Below are 20,705 nucleotides of genomic sequence, written 5' to 3' on the forward strand. Positions count from 1 at the left end.
GAGCAAGATGGCTCAGCAAGTTAAGGCACTTGTGGTGAAGCCTGAGGGACCTAAGTTTGACCCGTGGGACCATAATGCCCACGGGACTTCTCCAAAGTCGTGACTCAGGAAGTCCGACGGTCTCCAGCACCTCTCCAAATTTAGTATTCTCAGTCCTTCCGTTTGCTCCAAAGACAGTTAATCGACATCAGTAGCATTTCTAGTGGAATTCTACGTAGACAACGTGAAGTATTTTGAAAACGGCATTTGCCTTTTCAGATAGCAAAAACATTGCTTTTCTTTAGATGCCAAAACCAAAGGTTGACCTAGAATGCTATGGCGATAGAGATCATGCAGTTTCACAGAGAGTAGCAGGAAGTGATGTCACTAATTGAAGCATGAATTCGGTGTTTATCAACCTCATGGCACAAACTGCATCCTTTTCTCACTGGAGTGGGAGCTAATCAATCGGTAGTTTACAAAGAGAATGGGGACAGCCCATGCGTGCTGCAGCCTGAACCTGTATTAGGACAGGGAACAGCTGGTTTCCAACATTACACAGATAGAACTTTAGATAAAGTATAGGAGAGAAGTAGCTAAAGGGAGCTTCCTGGCTATGCAGAAACTTTCTTGTGAGTTCTGCTGGACCTTCCTAATCCACTGTAAAGATAAGCTTCCTATTTAATTACTAAAAGAAGCATAGAAATACATGCAGGTGAGCAAAGTCGGAAAGAGATTAAGGTGGCATCAACAGCAGTGGGGAGATGTTTCCTGCCAATAACTTAAATCCATTTAAGGTTAGAGAGTTGCCCCCCCCCGCCACACACACACAATTTTTCAAAGGAAAAGTTTCATTTTCAAACCAAAAGAGGTTACACACTTAAAGAAAATTTTTTCTTATAAAGATCCAGGGAAGTCATGTTAGGAAAACACTAGCTTTATAAATGACCAACAGGATAGAAAACACGAAAGCTTTTGCCAGGGTCCCAAAGTTTACATTGTTCACAAGAAAAAGAAATTGTTATACCCAGGGCTCACTGACATCCTTGCAGCCTTGCTCTGTGAGTGAATCAGTAGTATTGCTTCCTGAGAAGTCTGGACATACTGAAGATGCCCACTGTTTCAGAGTCTGGGGAGCCACAAATTGACCCTATTCCCTTTGACTGACCTTGCGCCACAACATACACGATTCAGAAAAGTATGTGTCAGAGGGATCATAGTGGGGGAGACCAAATGGAGACACGCCAGCTTGATAATATCTCCCACTCTTTTTGTCTCACAGGTGTGCTGGAATGGCCGTTTTGGACAAAACTGGTTGTGGTGGCCATTGGCTTCACGGGAGGTCTCGTCTTCATGTATGTACAGTGTAAAGTCTACGTTCAACTGTGGCGTAGGCTGAAGGCCTACAATCGTGTGATCTTTGTGCAGAATTGCCCAGACACTGCCAACAAACTGGAGAAGAACTTCTCATGTAATGTGAACACGGAAATCAAAGATGCCGTTGTTGTGCCTGTGCCACAGTCAGGTTCAAATTCACTGCCACCTGCAGAGGGCGCCCCGCCTGAAGTCATACCGGTTTGATGGAACTGGAGGGGAACTCCGCCACGGAAGGATCTTTGCAGCCCTTGCCACAACACTCAGAAATGCTTCTGCTTTGGTGGCTTCCTTGTCTTCTCCGTTCCCCTACTGACTTATTTGTCCTGACTTGGAGCAAAAAGGAAATGAGGAGAAAATATCAAGTGAGCAAGATCCCAAGAAGCAGAGCCTGCAGTGGGACCTGGAAAGGTGAAGGGCCTGAGGGAGGGAGTTCGTAAGGAACGCTTGGTACAAGGCTTCCAGCGATGAAAGATTGGACAGACATGTGATCCTCTTTCAATCAGTGCAGAGGGAATCCCAGAACAAACCTCAGATGCGGTAGATGCTTCTTTAGAGAGTTCTGTCGTGTGAGCCTTCGCCACTGGAAGTGACACACATCTGGTCCTAAGCCTGAAACTGTGTGCGTCGCCCCTGAGTCGTCGTCACCTTGGAGGCGAGCTTGGAGGACTTGAGGTTTTTTACACTTTGACAGCTGATTTTTTTCTGGCTATTGTGAAGTCTTGTTATTTTGACAGATGCATGTTTTTAAATGGATGCGACACACATTTGAAGATAGAAATGTTTGGAGTTTTGTTTAAATTTAAATCACGAAGAAAAGAGTTCCAGAGCATTGTGGAGCTTAGCTAGCGCCGGTTTCTGAAAGCAACTATCATGCCGTGTTTTATCTGGTCCTTCTCACACAGTGCTCAACAATAGACACATGAGTTGCAAGTGCAGATGTAAATGGAAATCTCCTAGTGTGCCCCATTAGGAAAAGTAAAAATAGGTCAATTAATTTTTATAATTTATTCAACATTATATATACAGGTTACTTTATGTCATCAGTAGAAAAGAATATTGAAATAGCTTTCATCTTTTTCTTGAACCAAGTCTTCAAAATCCAGCATGTATTTATGACACACTGCAATCTGAACGAAGTATGCTGGACAGGATTTAATTAAGGATATTGGACAGCAAAGCCTTCTCATTAAAAACCACACCTGTCTCGCTGAACAGCTGAATGTTTCAAAACAACGGTTTAATCCATTACTTTGTTTTGCAGTTTCATTTAAATGTTAATTTACAAAGCATTAAACTCATCAAATTAAGTATTCCATCTTGAATTCAGTGAAGGTCCAACTTCCCAAAGGGGTGAAAAAACAAAAGTATGGGGAGTCAGTGCAATCTGTAGCGATGTTATGAAGTTAACTTCTGTGTGGCACCCATAAAGTAATCATGAGCGGGAAATAAAAATTAAGTATCTTATTACTAAACCAGATGTGTTAAGGTTTTTAAACCCATATGGAGGGTCAACGTGCCCAGGGAGTATCTTAACTAGGATCTCAGCCATGTTCACACCTGACAGCATTCTTACTCTGAAGTAGAAATACTCATGATTCTATGGTGGGTGATGAGCTGGTTTCCAGTTCAACAGTTGAGCACCGTGTTCTATACAGATTCACACAAACTGATTGGACATCGAGGTGAGCTAGGTAAATAGTCACAGAAAGTTATCTGTCACAGATCACATTTTTTAAAAGTGACTTTTTTAGTTAGTTGTCATTATTTATTGTCCTTAAAAGGCAGAGATGACCATTAAAACCAAAGCATGGGCATCATGTTGCACAAAGCTGGTACCACATCCATGCACTTTGTAATTATCAGTGTTTGCTTTTCTCGGATGATCAAAGGAAAAGGGGAAAAGAATCTTTCAATGAGAAGAGTATGATATTTGTAGTGATTGACACTGGGTCCAATTAGTCTCACCCTTAGAAATAAAGACATAGTAAACAATGTCAATTGTGTGTGTGATTGACGTGTATATTCATGTACATAAACAAGAGAAATGTTAAGATATCCAGTCAGGAATCAGAAGCTTAAAAACTCATCTTTCCTAAAACTTGTGGGAGGGACAAAGCATTAAGTATGCAGGGAGAATATGATGAACATGATTAAACTGGACCAGACCTCCGGGGCAAATAAGGATTCGCAAGACATAAAGACATGAAAACTTTGTATTAAGTAACTGAATAATTTCCATTTTAAAGATTGAAGATGAAATGAACAACAAAGAATGGATGGGTTGATCATAACTTCGGACAATATTTAGTTTTCCTATCTCTCCTCTAGTTTATTTTGGTAGGTACACAACTAATCCCAGCATTCGGGAGGTTTGTTATCCTTTCTATACAGTGAGTCCCAAATAGAGGCCAGCCTAGGCTATGAGACCTTTTCCCAAAATCAAAATATAACAAGCTTTAAAATTACACAAATACAGCCAGTATTGAGACCATCTTTGCACATCTGAGTTGGTAACGGGGTTTTCACTTCATAACAAAAACGTTTGGCTTTGGAGACCTGACTTAGAGCTCATGGAGAGACCTGCTTTCCAGAATGACATCATCGTGAGGTGTGTTTACCTACTCTGTTGTACAAAATAAAGTGAGCTGAAACCTAAAACTGGATTGCTGAGCTTACAGTGTTAAAACCGGATTTTTACAAACACAAAGTAAAGCTGGGGTATTAGAAGTGCTATAAACCACAGACACTGAAAATGTTTCTGTCAAGAGTTGACATTTCCATTCGTTGTAATTAAATATTCAATTGAGAAGGAATTAAAATACTTAAAGTGGAGCTCAGAGTTGGGAGAGATGAATCACTGGTTAGGACACTCTCTGTTCTCATAGCCGGTCCCGTTGAGTTCCCAGTATCCACACAACAGTTCACAAACACCATACCTGCTCCAGGGTGCCAAACACCTTCTTCTGGGCTCTGAAGGTACCCTCCCCCTGCCCACAAGGAACAAAGAACAAATCTAAAGTGACAACTCCCCCAAGCAGGAGTTAAATATAAAATAAAACCCTACAAAAATAAAGAAAAAAAATGATAACTTTGAGTCCCAATAACCCAGAATACTGCATGGCAGAGTCTTTCTCAGAATATCCCAGGATCAAAACCCCACCCAGAGCTGCTGCTACAGGTAATGATTTCCACAAGAACCCTTGTACTTAAGCTTTTCCTCTGTGGAAAGGACCTTGGGTACCCTTTAGACACTTATTCTGCTGAAATGAGGTCATTGCCACACTGACAACATTATGAAAATCACAATGGGCGGGGTGGGAAGTAGCAAGGTCATTTACGCCACCTGTCAGATGTAACTTACCTGGCCTTGCCAATGAATATGTTGGGGCAATATTAAGTGGGGAACCTAAAGCTTACCACTGTAATTGTTATAGTCGTGTCCTTCCATCAGCTCAATGGTGCTATTTCACACAATGATACAAGTGAAAAGTGTTGTCATTTGGGGCTGCAGCCGCAAGTCTCCCACACCTGAAGAAACCCCACGTTGAAACCAGAGATAACACTCAAAGGAGGAAGTATTTTAACTGTGCAATTTTTGAGACTGGGCATTTGTACTTCTTTAGTTTTACCTAATTGTCTTTCATTAACAATTTACTGTTTGTGAGTAATGTGTGCTTACGACAAACTAAGGGAACTGTCTGTGAACTTTGCATATTAAACAAATGCTCCGAATCTTGGCTATAGCTCCTGTACTTCCTGCCTGTGTAACGGGATTCCTAGAGTTGTATTGAGAGCATCCCAAACCCTTGAATTCTTAAGATTTCATAATGGTCTGAGTCTTTAAATAGAATTTGAACATATCTATGTCAAATCTATAGTTATTAATTTCCTGTTATTACTGGCAACTTGGGGGCCCCACTTAGGATGTCACATTACTGAGAAAACTGTGGAGCCCTTTAGGGGCACTTAGTCTTATCAATAAAACAACTGAGAACAGACACAAAGGGAAGCTCCAAACAATTTTATTAGACCTTAGTCAACAACAGGGTGGACAAAATGGAAATCGCAACAGCTACCGGAGGGAGGACGAGACATTGCAGATGCAATCTGAGTAAAGACAGCATGTTTAACAACAGCTGTTAGCTACATTTTGAACAAGCAGTCACACAGACGTGTAGGAAGGCTGCAGAGTAAAAGTGAGAGCCCAAAGGGTAAGGGAAAGCATGCCCAAGGTCAGGACTGTACTGGGGAAAGACAGAAAAGAAATCACAGCTTTTTCTAAGAGGTGTGCAACCTAACAGAGCTTCATGGCAGCTCAATATTGACTGTACCTGGGCAAGGCTTTCTAGGAAAGAAAAGTACATTATCTCATTAAAGAGATAATTATTCCTCCTCTCTTTCGCATAAACTAAAGTGAACTGGCCTTCCTAAGGGGTAGCCCCTTAGCCAGGTGATGGACCAGCACAATCAGAGTAACTCTGATATTTTGGGTAGTGTGGACTACTAGGTCTCCAAACAGGCCTGGAGTAGACAGCATTTAAAAAAAAAAAATTTATTTATTATGTATACGATAATCTGTCTGTGTGTGTCTGGAGGCCAGAAGAGGGCACCAAACCTCATTACAGATGGTTGTGGGCCACCATGTGGTTGCTGGGAATTGAACTCATGACCTTTGGAAGAGCAGCCAATGCTCTTAACCACTGAGCCATCTCTCCAGCCCCCTAGACAGCATTTTTTGAGAAAGAAGAAATACCAGCCTTCAAAATAGATAAGAATAAATATACATTAGCCAAAGGAAATAATACATAAACTTCCAAACCCCATTACGAAGGCTTCTGAGGAGTACTACAGTATGAACAAGGCTGCATCTCACAGCACACAGCTGCTCAGTTCCCACGGTGCTCAGCTGTCAGATGGGAAGGGCACAGCTCCACACCAGCATACAGCCCAGCTTTCCCCACCTAGTTCTGTTCTTCCCTGCCATAGGCTCAAAGCATTTCTTTATTTATTAACCAATAAAGCAACATAGAAGAACCTCCCATACCAAACCCAGGCAGGTTATAGCCTTCAAATAGCTGCCTCTATGGACAGCCAAGCCCCATCTCATAAATACTCCACAACCGTGAGAACAGCCCCAGAAGGTGCGGTCTACATGTCCCAAGCGTGAGCTTGTGGGAGACATATAGAATTCAAACCACAACATTCTGACTTTGGCCTCAACTCTATGGGTATCCCAAAATGCATTTAAACACCATCGCCATCTAATGTTTCCATGGACCTTGAATAGTTCCAACATTTTTCAAAAGTCCAAATTGACTTCTGAGAACCAATCCAAATTTGGAGTGGTTCTCTGGAAAATCACAGAACAAGTTACCTCCAATGCACAATGGCACACAGTAAAAATGCCACCCAAGGACAATGCCCATCAGTGCAATCCTGTGCTGTATCCGGCCTCGAGGGCAGCTGGTGGCAGTGGGGTTGAGACTTCAGACTCTTACACACGGACCACTGAGCCAGACTGATCACTCTGCTCCTGTCTACTGTCTCTACACCCTTCCATCCCCCAGCACTGAGACACTAGAAACCTGCCACACAGCCCTGCTAAGGAAAGACACTCAGGCCCTCTATAGCACTTCACTGACCAAGCCGTCTTCTTAACCCCATTTTTCCAATTTTCCCTTCAGCAAAATTCAGGTTAAATGGCCTTTGAAGGTCAATGCTGCTTTGGATGTAGATTAATATATCCCGTTTATGTGCCAGAAAACTGTCTCCCCAGCTCCCCACCAGGACGGCGATGTTCAGAGCTGGAAGGACTTGAGGAGGTGGGGCTGGCTCATCTCCCTGCCGCACACCCTGTCTCGCTTTCTATCAATGACGCTGTGGCTATGACGTGATGCAGACAGAGAAGCATCTCCACAACTACACTCGGTTACTATTTAGTCTCATCTGAGTTCCCAATCCCAAATAGTTAGCTATAATGAAAAGTAGATTAACACAATTTCTGTATTTTAAAAGCAATTTAAAGAAAAACTTTTATTCTTAAAAATCATAAACCTATTTTGAAACTGCAAATGACTTATTTGAGAATGAGTTAAGCAGCAAATAATAAATAATCACTAAAAATTTATTTGTGCACACACACACATGCCATGGTGTGCATGTGGATTTAGAAGGAAACTTACAGCACCTGTTCTTTCAACCATGGATTCTGGGACTCAAACTCTGGCAGTCAGGCTTGGCAGCAAGGCCCCTGCTGAGCCATCTCAGCAGCCCCACCCCCATGATTATGCAGCATAACCAATGAGCAGGATGGGAGGGTCTCAAGGGATTTCACTAAGAGCAGGCAGGCACCGGGGTCATTTCTTCATCCGACTCACTTGCTTCACTTGTTGGTTCCAATTTCCCATCTTCAGAGTCTCCAGGGTCCCCAGTTAGATCTAATTCCCCTAAATCTTTGTCTATATTTAAAATGGGTTTCTGTTTGCGCTTCTTAGGAATTGCATCATTAGCACAAAGTTTCCTCATTTTGATGTTTGGCAATTTCCTCAGATCAAAATCCCATTCCCTAGGAAAAGAAAAAAAAAAAAGAGTACAGCACTAAGGCAGTGATAGCACAGCAGGGCAGCCGGTTCAGAACTCTGCCTGCAGAAGGAAGACCCCACATCCATGGATTTCACATGCGTGTGAAACAGCACTAAGCTGGGGGTGGGGCAACAGCCCAGGCCCAGGACTTGCTACTACTGCTACGCTGGTGCTGCCTGCACAGAACCCTACACTCTAAACTTCACATATGCACACACACATGGTAGGCTCTGAGATTCCCTTCTCCTCCCTACCCTAAAGTCTCGAGACCCTCAGTAGTTAGAATTACGTCAGTGAAGGTGGCTTCTCTGGCCCGCAGAGCAAAGCAGGAATGCTGACACACTGAGTTCATCTCCTCTCCCTGGCTGTGGCAGAGGCAGAATACACTGCCTCAGAAACACGGAGCATTGTTCGCTTTTGAGTATGGCCTGGATTTAAATTTATCTAATTTCAATTCTAAAAAATTCACTCCCTAACATGTTTGTTTGTTTTTTGAGTATGGAGTTTATCTGAGATAAAGGGAATGGGAAGAGAGACGCAGAGAGAGATAAGAAGAGACAGGAAAAGTCCTACCTGCCTCTTCAGAGAACAGAAGGAAAAACGCTCCCTAGCATGCTTTAGTAAAGACCACAATTACTAATAAAAAACATTTTCTAATAAGCAGAATCTGTGCTTGAGAAGCAGAAATCTGTTTTTCCAGCTCAGCAGTCTCCATGGTTACCAGGGCAGAATCAGAGAGCCATGGACCAGAGGTTCTCAGTGACAAGACTCTTGCCCTGGCGTCAGTTTTATTCTTCTGTTCTTGCTATTTAGCTTCAAGAAATAAAAATTTGCACTGGGGAGAAGAGACATCTCTACTGTCCTACTGTTCTGGGAAAGAGAAGGAGCGTCTCCAGCAGCAGCTGCATGCTCACTCGAGCACAGCTACAAGGAGGAACGCCTACAGAATGCTCTCCACTTTCGTTTTTACTAACATCTACACCCAGGGGAGTTCATGCCTTATGTATTTCACATGAAACTTCAAAGGATCTCAAAAACTCACCGAAAAGTCTGTAGATTATTAGTGTCTAAAATGTCTGGGATCTCTGAAAAAGAATATAATAGCCATTAGACATTTTCTTTCTAAACTGCTTAATGTATTTTCACTTGTTATTGCACATACAACACAGTACCTGATGTTAACAAGACGAAAACATTTCTAAATATATGTGTAAAAGTGACTGTGTACAACATGGACGTGCAGGTGCCTGCAGAGTCCAGAGGCGTGGGAACCTTTAAAGCTGGAGGTGCAGGCACTTGTGAGCCACCTGAACTGGTGGTTAGTACTGCTGAGCTGTCTCCCCAGCCTCAAAAAAAAAAAAAAAAAAAAAAAAAAAAAAAAAAAAAAAAATCACCTTCAAAGCGCTGCTACAGTCAACACAAATACCAGGCTTGGGAAGAACAGAGTTCAGTGACGGGAAGCCAGCAGAGCTGTTACATAGGGTGCCTCTGTCAGCACAGCAAACGTGGGTGTTTATAATGTAGTGCTATGGAAGACAAGTTATTAAACACACACCTCATGTCACACTGGTAGAATTTACAGGATTGCGAATATTATTTAACATTAATAAAATCGCATCATTCAAAATTATGAAAAGTTTAAAAAGAATTACAATCATTGGGACCTCAAACAAGTTCGATACAATTTAAGTTACCCTGTAACTAACATGGGAGCTCAGTTAAGAGACTAACTTTGAGTCTCAGACAGGGACTTTTAAGGGGAACTGGAATTTTTAAAATCTGCAACGTAAGATGGCTTTGAGGAGGAAGGCATGTTTAAAGCAATATGTTTGGGTGTCAAGTTGGCAAAGGTGGAACTGTGGTCCTTAGTCCCAATTGTTAATTACATGAGATCCAGAATCACCTGGGAGAAGGGCCTAGGAATGCCCACGGGCAGGGCAGCACCTTGAGCAGGCTCACTGAAGAGTGCCGAGCAGCACCACTTCCTGGGCTGGATCCCAGACTGAATGAAAAGGAAGCACACAGCACCAGCATCCATGGTGGATCTGGAGTCATACAGCATCACAGCTGAATCTTCATCACTACAACAGGCTTATGCTGTGAGCCAAAATAAGCCTCCCCCTTCCATTGCTTTTGCCAGGGTATTTTGTCTTAGCGATAGGAAAAGACACACACGCGACATCTTATATTCACAGGAAGTAAGTGTATGAACATGACAGGAGTAGCGAAAGCGCGATGCCACTCTTGTACGGTGTCAGGAACTTTTGAGCTAATCCTTACCTTTTGAACCAGAGAAATATGTCCTCTTTTTAGTTTATATTTCTTGAGACAGTGGCTCTCTATGTAGCTCAAGCTGTTCTGGAACTATGTAGACCAGGAAGGCCAGGAACTCAAAGAAAGCCAGCTGCCTCTGCCTCCAAGGGCTGAGATTAAGGCTGTGTGTCACCAGGCCTGGTTTATTTTTTAATTAATTCATTTTACAACCAGGCTGTAGTTTCCCTGCCCTCCTTCCCTCCTCATCACTCCCCCTCCCATCTATTTTATTTTTATTTTGAGGAAAACGAGGATGTTCACTTTTCCAGTGGGTTACAGGGATCAAATGTGAATGTGCCTAGTTCTGAAAAATACGCTTTCCTTTTTTTAATTTATTCTAAGTTAAGAAACACATTTCTTAGCAGTGAAGGGGAAGTCTACACACTGCAGTTTCTAGTATTTTCCAGAGTTCTTTGGGATCTTATATGTTCATGCTCTTCATATTAAAACTTGGTATTTTCACAAAGACAATATACGCTAACACTAAAGCCCCAGGGCCAGGCAGGAAACACGAATGAAGAGTGGTATGACAACTGTCAACGGCTGAGCTCTGCGGGGGACGCTGCTGCTGCTCATCTGCTTTCCTAAGCCACACACATGTAGGCTTTAGCCAAAATCTTTTTTTTTTTGGATTTTATTATTTTTTTCTATGATATTTATTGAGCTCTACATTTTTCTCTGCTCCCCTCCCTGCCTCTCCCTTTTCCCCTTCAATCCTCCCCCAAGGTCCCCATGCTCCCAATTTACTCAGGAGATCTTGTCTTTTTATACTTTCTACTTCCCATGTAGATTAGATCTATATAATTCTCTTAGTGTTGTCTAAATTCTCTGGGATTGTGGTTTGTACACTGGCTTTCTTTGCTTTATGCTTAAAAACCACCTATGAGTGAGTACATGTGATAATTGTCTTTCTGTGTCTGGGTTACCTCACTCAAAATAATGTTTTCTTGTTCCATTTATTTTCCTGCAAAATTCAAGCTGTCGTTTTTTTCTGCTGTGTAGTACTCCACTGTGTAAATGTACCACATTTTTCTAATCCATTCTTCGATCGAGGGACATTTAGGTTGTTTCCAGGTTCTGGCTATGACAAACAAAGCTGCTATAAACATGGTTGAGCACATGTCCTTGTGGCACAATTGAGCAATACCCAAAATGGTATTACTAGGTCTTGAGGAAGGTTGTTTCCTAATTTTCTGAGAAATCGCCACACTGACATCCAAAGGGGCTGTACCAGCTTGCATCCCCACCAGCAATGCAGAAGTGTTCCCTTTCCCCACAACCTCTCCAGCATAAGTTGTCACAAAATCATTATTTTAAAAAAAATAGTGACAGTATTATCTGTATTGCCCTTGGAATGGGCACCAGTCAGCCTACTGAGTTGGCCAGCGATCGTCAGTGTTGTCAACTGGTAGTGCACTGTACTTATGCTTAGGAAGGAGTTATGTGGGCCAGAGGCTAACAAAGACAATGCCTTAATGTGGCTTGGAGAGCGAGAGTTGTCCTGGTGGGAAGAAGGGACAGCTGTCTGGAGATGGGAGAAGACAGACATCAACTGTCATAGCTGTCCCTGTCACAAGGAAATAAAGCCAGAAGAGACTCAAGATAAATCAATAGAGTGAACCTCTGGAGTCCATCATAAATCAGATTCTATTTTCAAAGGCAAAATGAGTCAGAGAGTACCCACCAAAGCCATAGCCATCATACTGCTGCCTCTCCCGCTCCATCGTCTGCTTGATGACCGTCTCCCGGGAGTGGTGACGCCGGCCCTGTCTGTCCTTGATGCTGTTATGCAGCTCAATCTGCTCCAGCTCACTGCTGAATCGACTCAAATACCTGAAAAATATGAAAATGATGAGCTACAAGGTCTATATTAATTCATTTTAGTGAGTGCCCAAGTGTCCCTGTCCTTTGAATATTAGCATAATCAAATTCCTCAGCACCTCAGCCTTTCTGATCACATTCATGAATAATCCAACCATTTCTTCAGTGAACAAATCACAGCAGGCTGCTGAATTGAGGACCCTCACACTGAATCACCGACTGGATTTCTTCCTCAGACCATCACAGACATTAGCATCATGCCTGCTCCATCGTCTGAGCTCAGGACAGCTCAGGACACAGTGAGACATTCCACGTGAGATCTAGAGGCATCCACCCTCTCTGTGCGTCTCTCCCTATCGTACACCTAAGTTCTACCTACCAACGTCGCTGCATTCTCGCTCTCCACTGGGCTACGGCTAACTACGCAGAGGACGGCAGTACTGTGCCCGGACGTCCCACCAGCCTCTTAAGAGTCCTCAGCACCACCACTGCCCCTTCTCAGCCGTCCTCATTCTACGGCTGTGACCTGAAGTATATGCATGAGGACCACACAAGTTTCCTGCAGAGTCCTCCCAGAGCTCCCTATGTCCTCAGATAAGGTCTGAACTCAGAGGGTCACTAACGCTGTTAAAAGCCAGCTGTCCCTGTAGCACCGGTTACACTAACCTTGAGCTTGCTGTGCCAGTCACAGGAAACGCTGGTGGGCCCCTCCACCCATCAGCTTCCGGTCCTACCTCTGAGGCCTTCTGGACACCATTCTCTCAGTGCAGACACTTTCATGCTACCTCACCTCAACCTAACACCCAGGGCAGTGCAGACAATGCTTTCCCAGGAAGCCTCCCTAGTCCTAGGAAGCTAAGAGGGGGTCAGGCTGGACACAAACTCAAGTCTTCCTGTTAAAAAGCCCATCTAGTCACATCCAAATCCAGAGCACAGCTATCTCCTGAGAACCAGGCTGGGATTCTCTTTTCTGACCCTTTGTTCACAATATGCCCTGTGATTACCTTTCAATTAATTCACAGGCATCCTTCTTTGAATATCTTGTTTTTTTTGTATCCAGATGATCGTGAAACCACCGAAGTTTGTCACCTATAAATAAGTACCAAACAAATTTAGCGCCACAAACTTCATGTAGACACAGGCTTTCCTCACAATCATCCACATTAAAGCATTAAAAACCAAGGCAAAACTATCTCATTTCTAACTAGAAAGATCTGTGTAGCTGAGTCAATGAAACCCATTTGTCAGAAATGAAACTGCAACAATTTAAAGAAAGAGACAAGGATGGAAGTGGTGTTTTTCTCCATACTCTTCTTTCCTTTTAAACAATCTGTTTTTATTTCAGTTATGAGCGCGCGCGCGCGTGTATTTAGGTACATGAGTGCAGCGTCCAGATGCCAGAAGAGGGTGTTGGTTCCACAGAGCAGGATCTGTAGGTAGTTGTAAGCCTCCCTGTGTGGATTCTGGGAACTGAACTCTGTAAGAGCAATATGCCTACCCTCTTAACTATCAAGTCATCTCTCTAGGCCCATACATTTCCTGTCTAACATCAGGGAACAGAAGAAAGATGGATTCATAGAATAGGAAATTCCAAGTTCTTTTAAAGCAAAACACGTAACTTATTTAAAGTATTTTAAAATTTGATCAAGGATAAAATTAGTATTTGCTAAAGGGGGAGAGGAAAAAGGACGAACATGTATGCACCCTACTAACCATGAACCGACTGCTCCACAAGATGTAAGCCATTGCTGTAGCTCGGGTCTACACTCTTCCCAGAGGCCGTGTCTTAAACACGTGTGCTCTAGCACCTGGTGCTACCGGGCGATGACGAGACCTCTGAGAGGTGAAGCCCAGTGGGCACTCTCACATCACTGAGATGCCAGGATGAGGTAAGCAGCTTGTTCTACTAGCACACACCCCCTCTGCCACACCTTCTGCACTGCTATCAGTCCCTCCACCACCATATGCCAAAGAAAACCTTTTCCTCTTTAGAAACCAACTCTCTTAGGGATGAGCTGCAGCAAGCTAACACAGCCATACCCTTCATAACCTCGGTTGTTGGAAGAGGGGGTTAAATGTGAGCTAGGATGTGGACGTGAACAGGACTGAAGCTTCTGCCAGGCTGAGCTGCATGGAGTACTAGCAATTTATTCTGAAAGTCAAGTGCTTCGCTCCAGTTCATTTGTGTTTTTAGTTAAGTCAGCTTTTTAAAAAATTGGATAAAATTAATAGCGAAATTGGTTTAGAACAAAATTTTAGTCTATTGTATGTAGTCAGAATTTCAAGCACCCAAACCCACTTACCAATAAGGTTGAGACGTAAGGCCTTCTCATTCTTCAATCTTGAACCAAAAGGTGCATATAAATTAGAGAATTTCCAAAGCAGGGGCTTAGAAATCTGTCAAAAACATCGGAAAGAAAAACTTCCCAGACAACTTTGATATTTTTTTATATATACTAAAAAAATCAATTTTAACAACAAAGAAACATGGAATGGAATGATTATCTTTTAAATCGCTGAAATAAGATGTCACTAGAACGTTGCTTCAGCCTGCTAGTGACTACAGAAAGCCTAGAAGACCAGTACTGCTCAGGCCAACAAAGGTCTAACTGGGCTATACTATGCCAGCAGCAGCATCTGGAGAGCACCTGGAAATACCAAGTCCACTCCTGCAGCCGATCTTCAGAGCAGGAAATCCTGGAGCAGAAAACACTGCTCTAATATGAGCATCTCGGGTCAAATTAAGTTTGAGAAATACACATATGGGCAACAGTAAAAATTATACTCTGTAGATGTAGTAAATCATATTTAAAAGAATAACAAAAATGCTAAGTGATAAACACCTGAAATTTGAACACTACTATTTTAAAACAGTAATGCCACCATCCATCTTTATGTAGAAAAGAGACATACCCCGCAATAAAGAAAATTAGACTATGTCATCACAGTTTCTCCTAGGAAACGTCTAACCAAATCACTGTAAAACAGCCCAGCTTCACTAAAAGAGGCTTTGTCTTAGGTAAGGTATTAAAATGCAATTCAAGTGGACAAGTTTCCTCCAGCCACTCTCTGGACACCGCTTACACTCACTGGATCAGCAAGGCTAGGCCAAAGCAACAGAAACGGCTTCTATTTGATCTTTCCCCTCAGTCTCAGACCCTCTCTCCCTGTAACTGTGTAAGCAAATTAAAAAATTTCCAGAACAAGGTTCTTTAAATCTGTTAAAAAGATTAAAAACACCTTGATTCTCTTTAGTATGTTTTTCCTTTCAGTATCCGTGGCAGATTTCTCTCCAAACCCTGCCCAACTCTGAGATGATAGGCCAGCTACAAGGCTGACCAGGGCCTCGGCTACATTCTCTCTCCCATCTACAGCACTCATTCGGTGATCTAGTCTCCTAGTCCCAATCCACCCGAACCACAAATGCTGACTGCTCCCTAACCTGTGACCCTCTAGCCAACCTCTGAACACCAGACCCAAGGATCTACCCACACCATCACTGTTTCCTGTGTTATGTCAACACCACAGCACGACAGAAATGCCTTCGGCAGCAGCGCCCTCCCTCTGCCTCTCAACTCTGCTCAAATGTTAACTAAGCTCTTGGGGACTCTTCCATGACTCCTATGATATAGAAAATATAACCTCTCCCTCTTTATCCTTCAACCTGTGTTAACTCTCACTATCCTCACCGTGAGCTGCTACTGAAACTTACATTTTAGGTCTGCTCTGTAAGACCATTACCTTAGAACAAGAGCACGGGAAAAGCAGGGGTGGAAACTGAGGAACACGCCTGACATGTAGATGCATGGAGGAGCTTTCCCTAGTGCACAAGACTAACAGGACTGGACACTTACCTTTCCTTCCTGTCTTGCTTGTGAGACTCTCTTGTAATCTGAGCTGCTTTCCTACTGTACGGATGGATGACTTTTTTTTCTCGACCTACAATTTTTCCTTTCAGTCCTTTAGGCTAAAAGATAAAACAAATGTAGTCAAATACATTACGTGAGTCCAGTCACAAAATGATCTTCAGAAAATATAAAGAACCAGAGACATCACACTAGGCCTCAGGAGCTAAACCAAACATCTGAGAGATTCAGACAGTCTTCGCTCCTCCATGGTCATCACAGAAGTGATCTATTCAGAAATTTCCAACGCAATCAGGCCACACAGGGAGCGTGGCTGGAAATGCTGGCTATAGTTAGGGCATTTCTAATGTTGAAGAACATAGAATTTTAACAGGCATTTCACTGTGGCATATGCAAGAGAATGGGACAATGGTGCATGCAAAATCAGAGCTGACCAAACCTGGCTGGTTCAAACCAAGAAGTTAGGAACAAAAACAAAAAAAACATGTCAAAGCCAGCACACACACAGCAGGGAAAAGTATTTCTCCCACTCAAGCCTTACCAGGAGGGGCAGTCAGAATCCAGTACTCAAAGACATTATACATTGAAAGTGAGTTTTTCAATTGTGCTGTCCTGTATTTTGGCCTACCCTATTACTTGAGTCAGGTTTGACTTTGTATAACAAGAACCCAAAATAAGAACTAAATAGTTCACTCTCCTGGTTCAGTTAAGGAGTCTCCCTGACCTTGTTAGACCACAACTCCCAGAGAGTCTTTGAGGGTTAAAAGCCTGCTCTCCTCTCCAGCCGTATGAAAACGAAAAACTCAGGGAAGCCACCCCCACCCTGTGGTCTACAGACCAAACTTTAGTGCTGCAGAAAAGAATATATGTATGTATGTATGTATATATATATATACATACATACATATAAAATTTGTAATCTTGGGGGGGATCACTACCGACCCCCCCCCCAAAAAAACACTCTCTATTAGGGAGCAGGTGTTGGTCTCTTCAATATTCACCCTCTAAAAGCCAGAGAGCTCTTGAATCTTTCAAACACGGTCAGTTACCTTCATTCAACCCTCATGATCAGGCACAGGATGCTTTGTGGGCACATCTGTTAGACCTTTTAACAAAGAAGGCACACAGCCTCTCATCTACAGTGCTAATCTAGTGTAAGATTCCTTCCCCTATGTAACGAGATCAGCCCCAATCTGCAGCACAGATGCTAATCCCTTCCCGACCCTCTTGTCCAGCATCACATCCCTCCCCATCCTACTGAAGCTCATGCCAACCCAGAACCTGTCCCTTCTGGTCATCGGTCTATAACCTTCCCCTTTCCTTCTCCTTTGAGAAAACACAGCTCAAAATAATCATCAAAACAACTCTCCAAGTGATTAAAATGTCCATCAATCCCTAATTCACACATGCATTCATTCTTCTGACAATTCTCTGAACACTTTTCCATAAATCTGAACAGAGAAAACATGTACAAGGCCAAAATCCAAGGTATAACTGGAAGTTGGTTATATACAAAAATAACTTTAAAACCATAAAAACACAGCACACATATCCTTTTGTGTCGTTCTATATATCTCGAGGATGAAGGGGCAAATGAGAAAAGAAATTAAAAATTTTTCAAGGAAACAAATCAAGCAAAATCTTTTGCAAAATGCGGTAGGCTATTTTAACGTAGGGTATTTTAACTGCGAGTAGGATGTTTCTAGTGACTTGATTGATTTCTAAGTATGTTTGGGGTGTGTGTGTGTGTGTGTGTTGTGTTGTGCATGCACAGAGGCCAGAGGAGAGCATCGGGCATCCCCTTCTATTGTTCTCCTCTATTTCTTTGAGGTGGTTCTCTCCCCGAGCAGGATTTTATGCTTTTGGGCTAGCCTGGCAGCCACAGAGACCCAGTGAGCCTCCTGTTTCTCACCGCAGAGCAGTCTGGCTATGGTTGTGCACCTGTGTGTTTCATGGGTTCTAGGATCTGAACACAGGTTCTCATAGTTGCACAGCAAACAAACTCCTAACCACTGAGCCATTTCTCCAGCCCCACAACGACTCACTTTTGTACATATCAACTCCAAGAGTTGGGCAGGGTTTGGAGAGAAATCTGCCACAAATACTAAAAGAAAAAATACTGCAAAGAAATCAAGGTGTGTATAATTTTTTTTAACAGTTCTCAAGTTATCACCTCCACTTCCGTCACTCCCTGTTCGCACTGGGATAACTACACACGTTTTCTTTTAAAGCCTTAGAATTGCCAGTGTAAGAGGAGCATGGAATTATGTAACGGCTTTACAGCTTTCAAAGATTTTAAGTTAAAAAAAAAAACAAAACCACCAAGATTTAATGCAAAGAACAAAATCTCCTGAGCTTATATTCTGATTCAATTGAATAGACACAGTATCAATTATAAGCATAACATTCGGATTCTGTGAATGAGCCCCTTATACTCAAGTATACACATAAATGCTTTATGAACACTCTTACGTATTTGTTTGAAAATACTAACAAAACAACATAGTTGCCCAGAAGGAATGGGGCAAGAGCAAAAGTCAGAACGGGCCACCGAAGGGCTGTGAACCGATACACCCTGTGGGGGCCTGTGCCCAGCTTAAGGAGGATATGTATCTGCCCAGGGGCAGAGGTGGGTGGACCCAGAAATGTGATATTAGTATAGATGCAAAGGTGGAGGGCTTCCTCTTGGGGAAGGAGACACGAGAAAGCGGACCACGCTACAAGGCGAAGGAGGAAAGCGCGGGAACGCTCCGATCAAAGGGCGAGGTGGGGAAGGACAGGATCACTCCAATTCCGGGGCAGACACTAAAGGAAAGATGGGGAAGCGCGGAAGCTCTAGGATCCCGGGACAGACACCCAAGCGCGGGAGCGCTCCGATCCCGGGACAGACACCCACGGCCAGCACCGCCCAGGCAGCCGCTCCGCGTCCCGGCCTCTCCCGGGTCCGAGTTTACCATTCCCGTCCACCCAACCAGAGCCTCCCGCGACAACCCAGCGACCGCGCCGCCCACCATGGCGATGTCCTGGCCACCGAGGCCCCGCGGCGTCCAGACACAACCACCTCACGGACCCCGGCCGCTGCACCTCCAACTTCAGCCCTGTGCAAACACACGTGGGTCTGGGGGAAGCGCTTGGGAACGGACCGGAAGGGGAGGGGCCAGTGCGTTCTCTAAAACGTCCCCGGAAATGCAGACTTGGTTTTTTCCGTCCGCCGTGGACTTACAGTCGTTACACTGGCCCAGAAATGGCAGTCGTGCCCAAGGATGCTCGTATTTCCCTCTTCTCGTGTTTTTGTCTGGAAGGCCGTGCTGACCATCTGTCAGGAGGCAGCTCTCCAGGGGCGAGCGCCTAGTCTGGAGAAAACATCACGGCACCTGGATGCCCCCTAGAGGTCTTAATGATGCCATGAGCTGTGTCCCAGAGTTGTCGAAGACCAGCCTTCGTTTTTCCAATAGTAGAAGAAAGATAAAAGGAGAGTTGTAACAGCAGACTCCAATGAAGTCTACAGGGTCATTAAGGAGTCCTGACTTCCTTGCTCATGTTCTCCCTCCTTCTGCTCCTCATTTGGACCTTGAGAGCTCAGTCCAGTGTTCCAGTGTGGGTCTCTGTCTCTATCTCCGTCCATCGCCAGATGAAGGTTCTATGGTGATATGCAAGATATTCATCAGAGTGTCTATAGGATAGGGCCAGTTCAGGTGCCCTCCATTTCAGCGCTGGGACAGGGTGGTGAGCTCAGAGGACCAGAATTTATCCCACACAGCTGTTAACATAAAGTAAAGTGGATAGAAGGCTGGCTATTTAACAGTGGCAGTGATGTCAATGTACTTACACCTTCAGAAAAATGACAACAGGCCCATATTGTCACCTTGTGATGTGATATGAAAATCAATTCAAAGTGGACCAATGACTTTAATTTAGAATCTGAAACGCTGAAACCACTAATGGAGAACATAACAGATAAACTTCATGATGTAGGTCAGGCAAGACACTTCTGAGCTGGACTTCAACAGCACAGGTGCCACTAATTTAGTAAATTGGGACAAATGACATTAAGTTTCTACACAGTAAAGGAAGCCAAGCTGAACAAACAGCGGACAGGATGGGAGAAAAATACGCCATCCGTGCTTCAGACCGGGAGGCTGATATCTAGAGTTTATAAAGAACAGCAAAAATAAATTGCAGAAAGACCAAGCTGCCAATTAGCAAATATGTCAACAGACTGTCTTCAAAGAGAAATAAGTATTTTTTTTAAAAAGTTTTCAATACTCTCAGCCATTGTGGAAATGGTTCTACAATCATCTTTGTTTAGTTTATTTTCCTTTGTGGACAGACCAATTTCCTTATAGAATCATTTCTTAATTTCTGTTGTTTTCTGGGTTTTGGCATTCCCTTATTCATTTCTGATATTCTGTGGCCCCTTTAAATTTCCAGGTAGGGTTTGTATTGGCTGGATATGGAACCTCTTGCCTTCTCTGTCTTGTAGCCTTTCTTTCTTACAGATCACCGTCAGCCCTCTGTGCAACCAGGAAGGGAGTCTAGTCGCCCGCAGAGCAGGAAGTGAAGAGAGAGAGAAGAGGGAAGTGGCCACTTTTTTAAAGGGAGAGAGACCACGCCCCAATGGGCTGGTATCTCAGTGGCTATAGTCTGGAGGAGAGGAAGGACCTCCCGCAACACCTCCCCCTTTTGTTTAAGTAAGAGAGTTCTAAACCTACTATGAAATTATATACAATAAGTACAAATATCCTATTCTAACTAGCTTAGGTCTTG

The 20,705-nt window shown here is 43.5% G+C and overlaps 2 protein-coding genes across 5 annotated transcripts in view; one reads left to right on the forward strand and one right to left on the reverse strand.

Annotated features, from left to right (window-relative positions):
• Positions 1–5,216, forward strand: part of March1 (membrane associated ring-CH-type finger 1) — an 817,915-nt gene extending 812,699 nt beyond the window's left edge. For 2 of the 4 annotated variants that reach the window (XM_026789574.1, XM_013354007.2), the window contains one exon: positions 1,262–5,216. In XM_026789574.1, the coding sequence (XP_026645375.1) occupies positions 1,262–1,560 (299 nt within the window). In that variant the 3' untranslated portion in view covers positions 1,561–5,216. The remainder of the gene's footprint in view (positions 1–1,261) is intronic. The other 2 variants (XM_026789573.1, XM_013354006.2) reach the window with 1 other exon arrangement.
• A 2,253-nt stretch (positions 5,217–7,469) lies between these two features.
• Positions 7,470–19,047, reverse strand: Tma16 (translation machinery associated 16 homolog). Its single transcript, XM_005367753.3, has 7 exons — positions 18,950–19,047; positions 15,927–16,039; positions 14,376–14,413; positions 13,077–13,161; positions 11,936–12,084; positions 8,981–9,023; positions 7,470–7,921 (listed from the first exon to the last, which is right to left on the reverse strand). Exons 1-7 carry the CDS (start codon positions 18,950–18,952, stop codon positions 7,690–7,692), a joined length of 663 nt encoding a protein of 220 aa, XP_005367810.1. The 5' UTR covers positions 18,953–19,047; the 3' UTR covers positions 7,470–7,689.
• Between the last annotated feature and the right edge of the window lie 1,658 nt (positions 19,048–20,705).

This window comes from Microtus ochrogaster, unplaced genomic scaffold (genome assembly GCF_000317375.1).
Source record: "Microtus ochrogaster isolate Prairie Vole_2 unplaced genomic scaffold, MicOch1.0 UNK23, whole genome shotgun sequence".
NCBI classification, from domain to species: domain Eukaryota; kingdom Metazoa; phylum Chordata; class Mammalia; order Rodentia; family Cricetidae; genus Microtus; species Microtus ochrogaster.

Bases quoted from the DNA above. Each gene is read 5' to 3' on its own strand.
- Tma16 (XM_005367753.3), bottom strand. The intron at 13,162-14,375 runs GTAAGTGGGTTT...ACTTATTTATAG, and splicing joins CTTACGTCTCAACCTTATTG to GTGACAAACTTCGGTGGTTT. The intron at 12,085-13,076 runs GTAATCACAGGG...CATATTTTTCAG, and splicing joins GCCTGTGAATTAATTGAAAG to GTATTTGAGTCGATTCAGCA.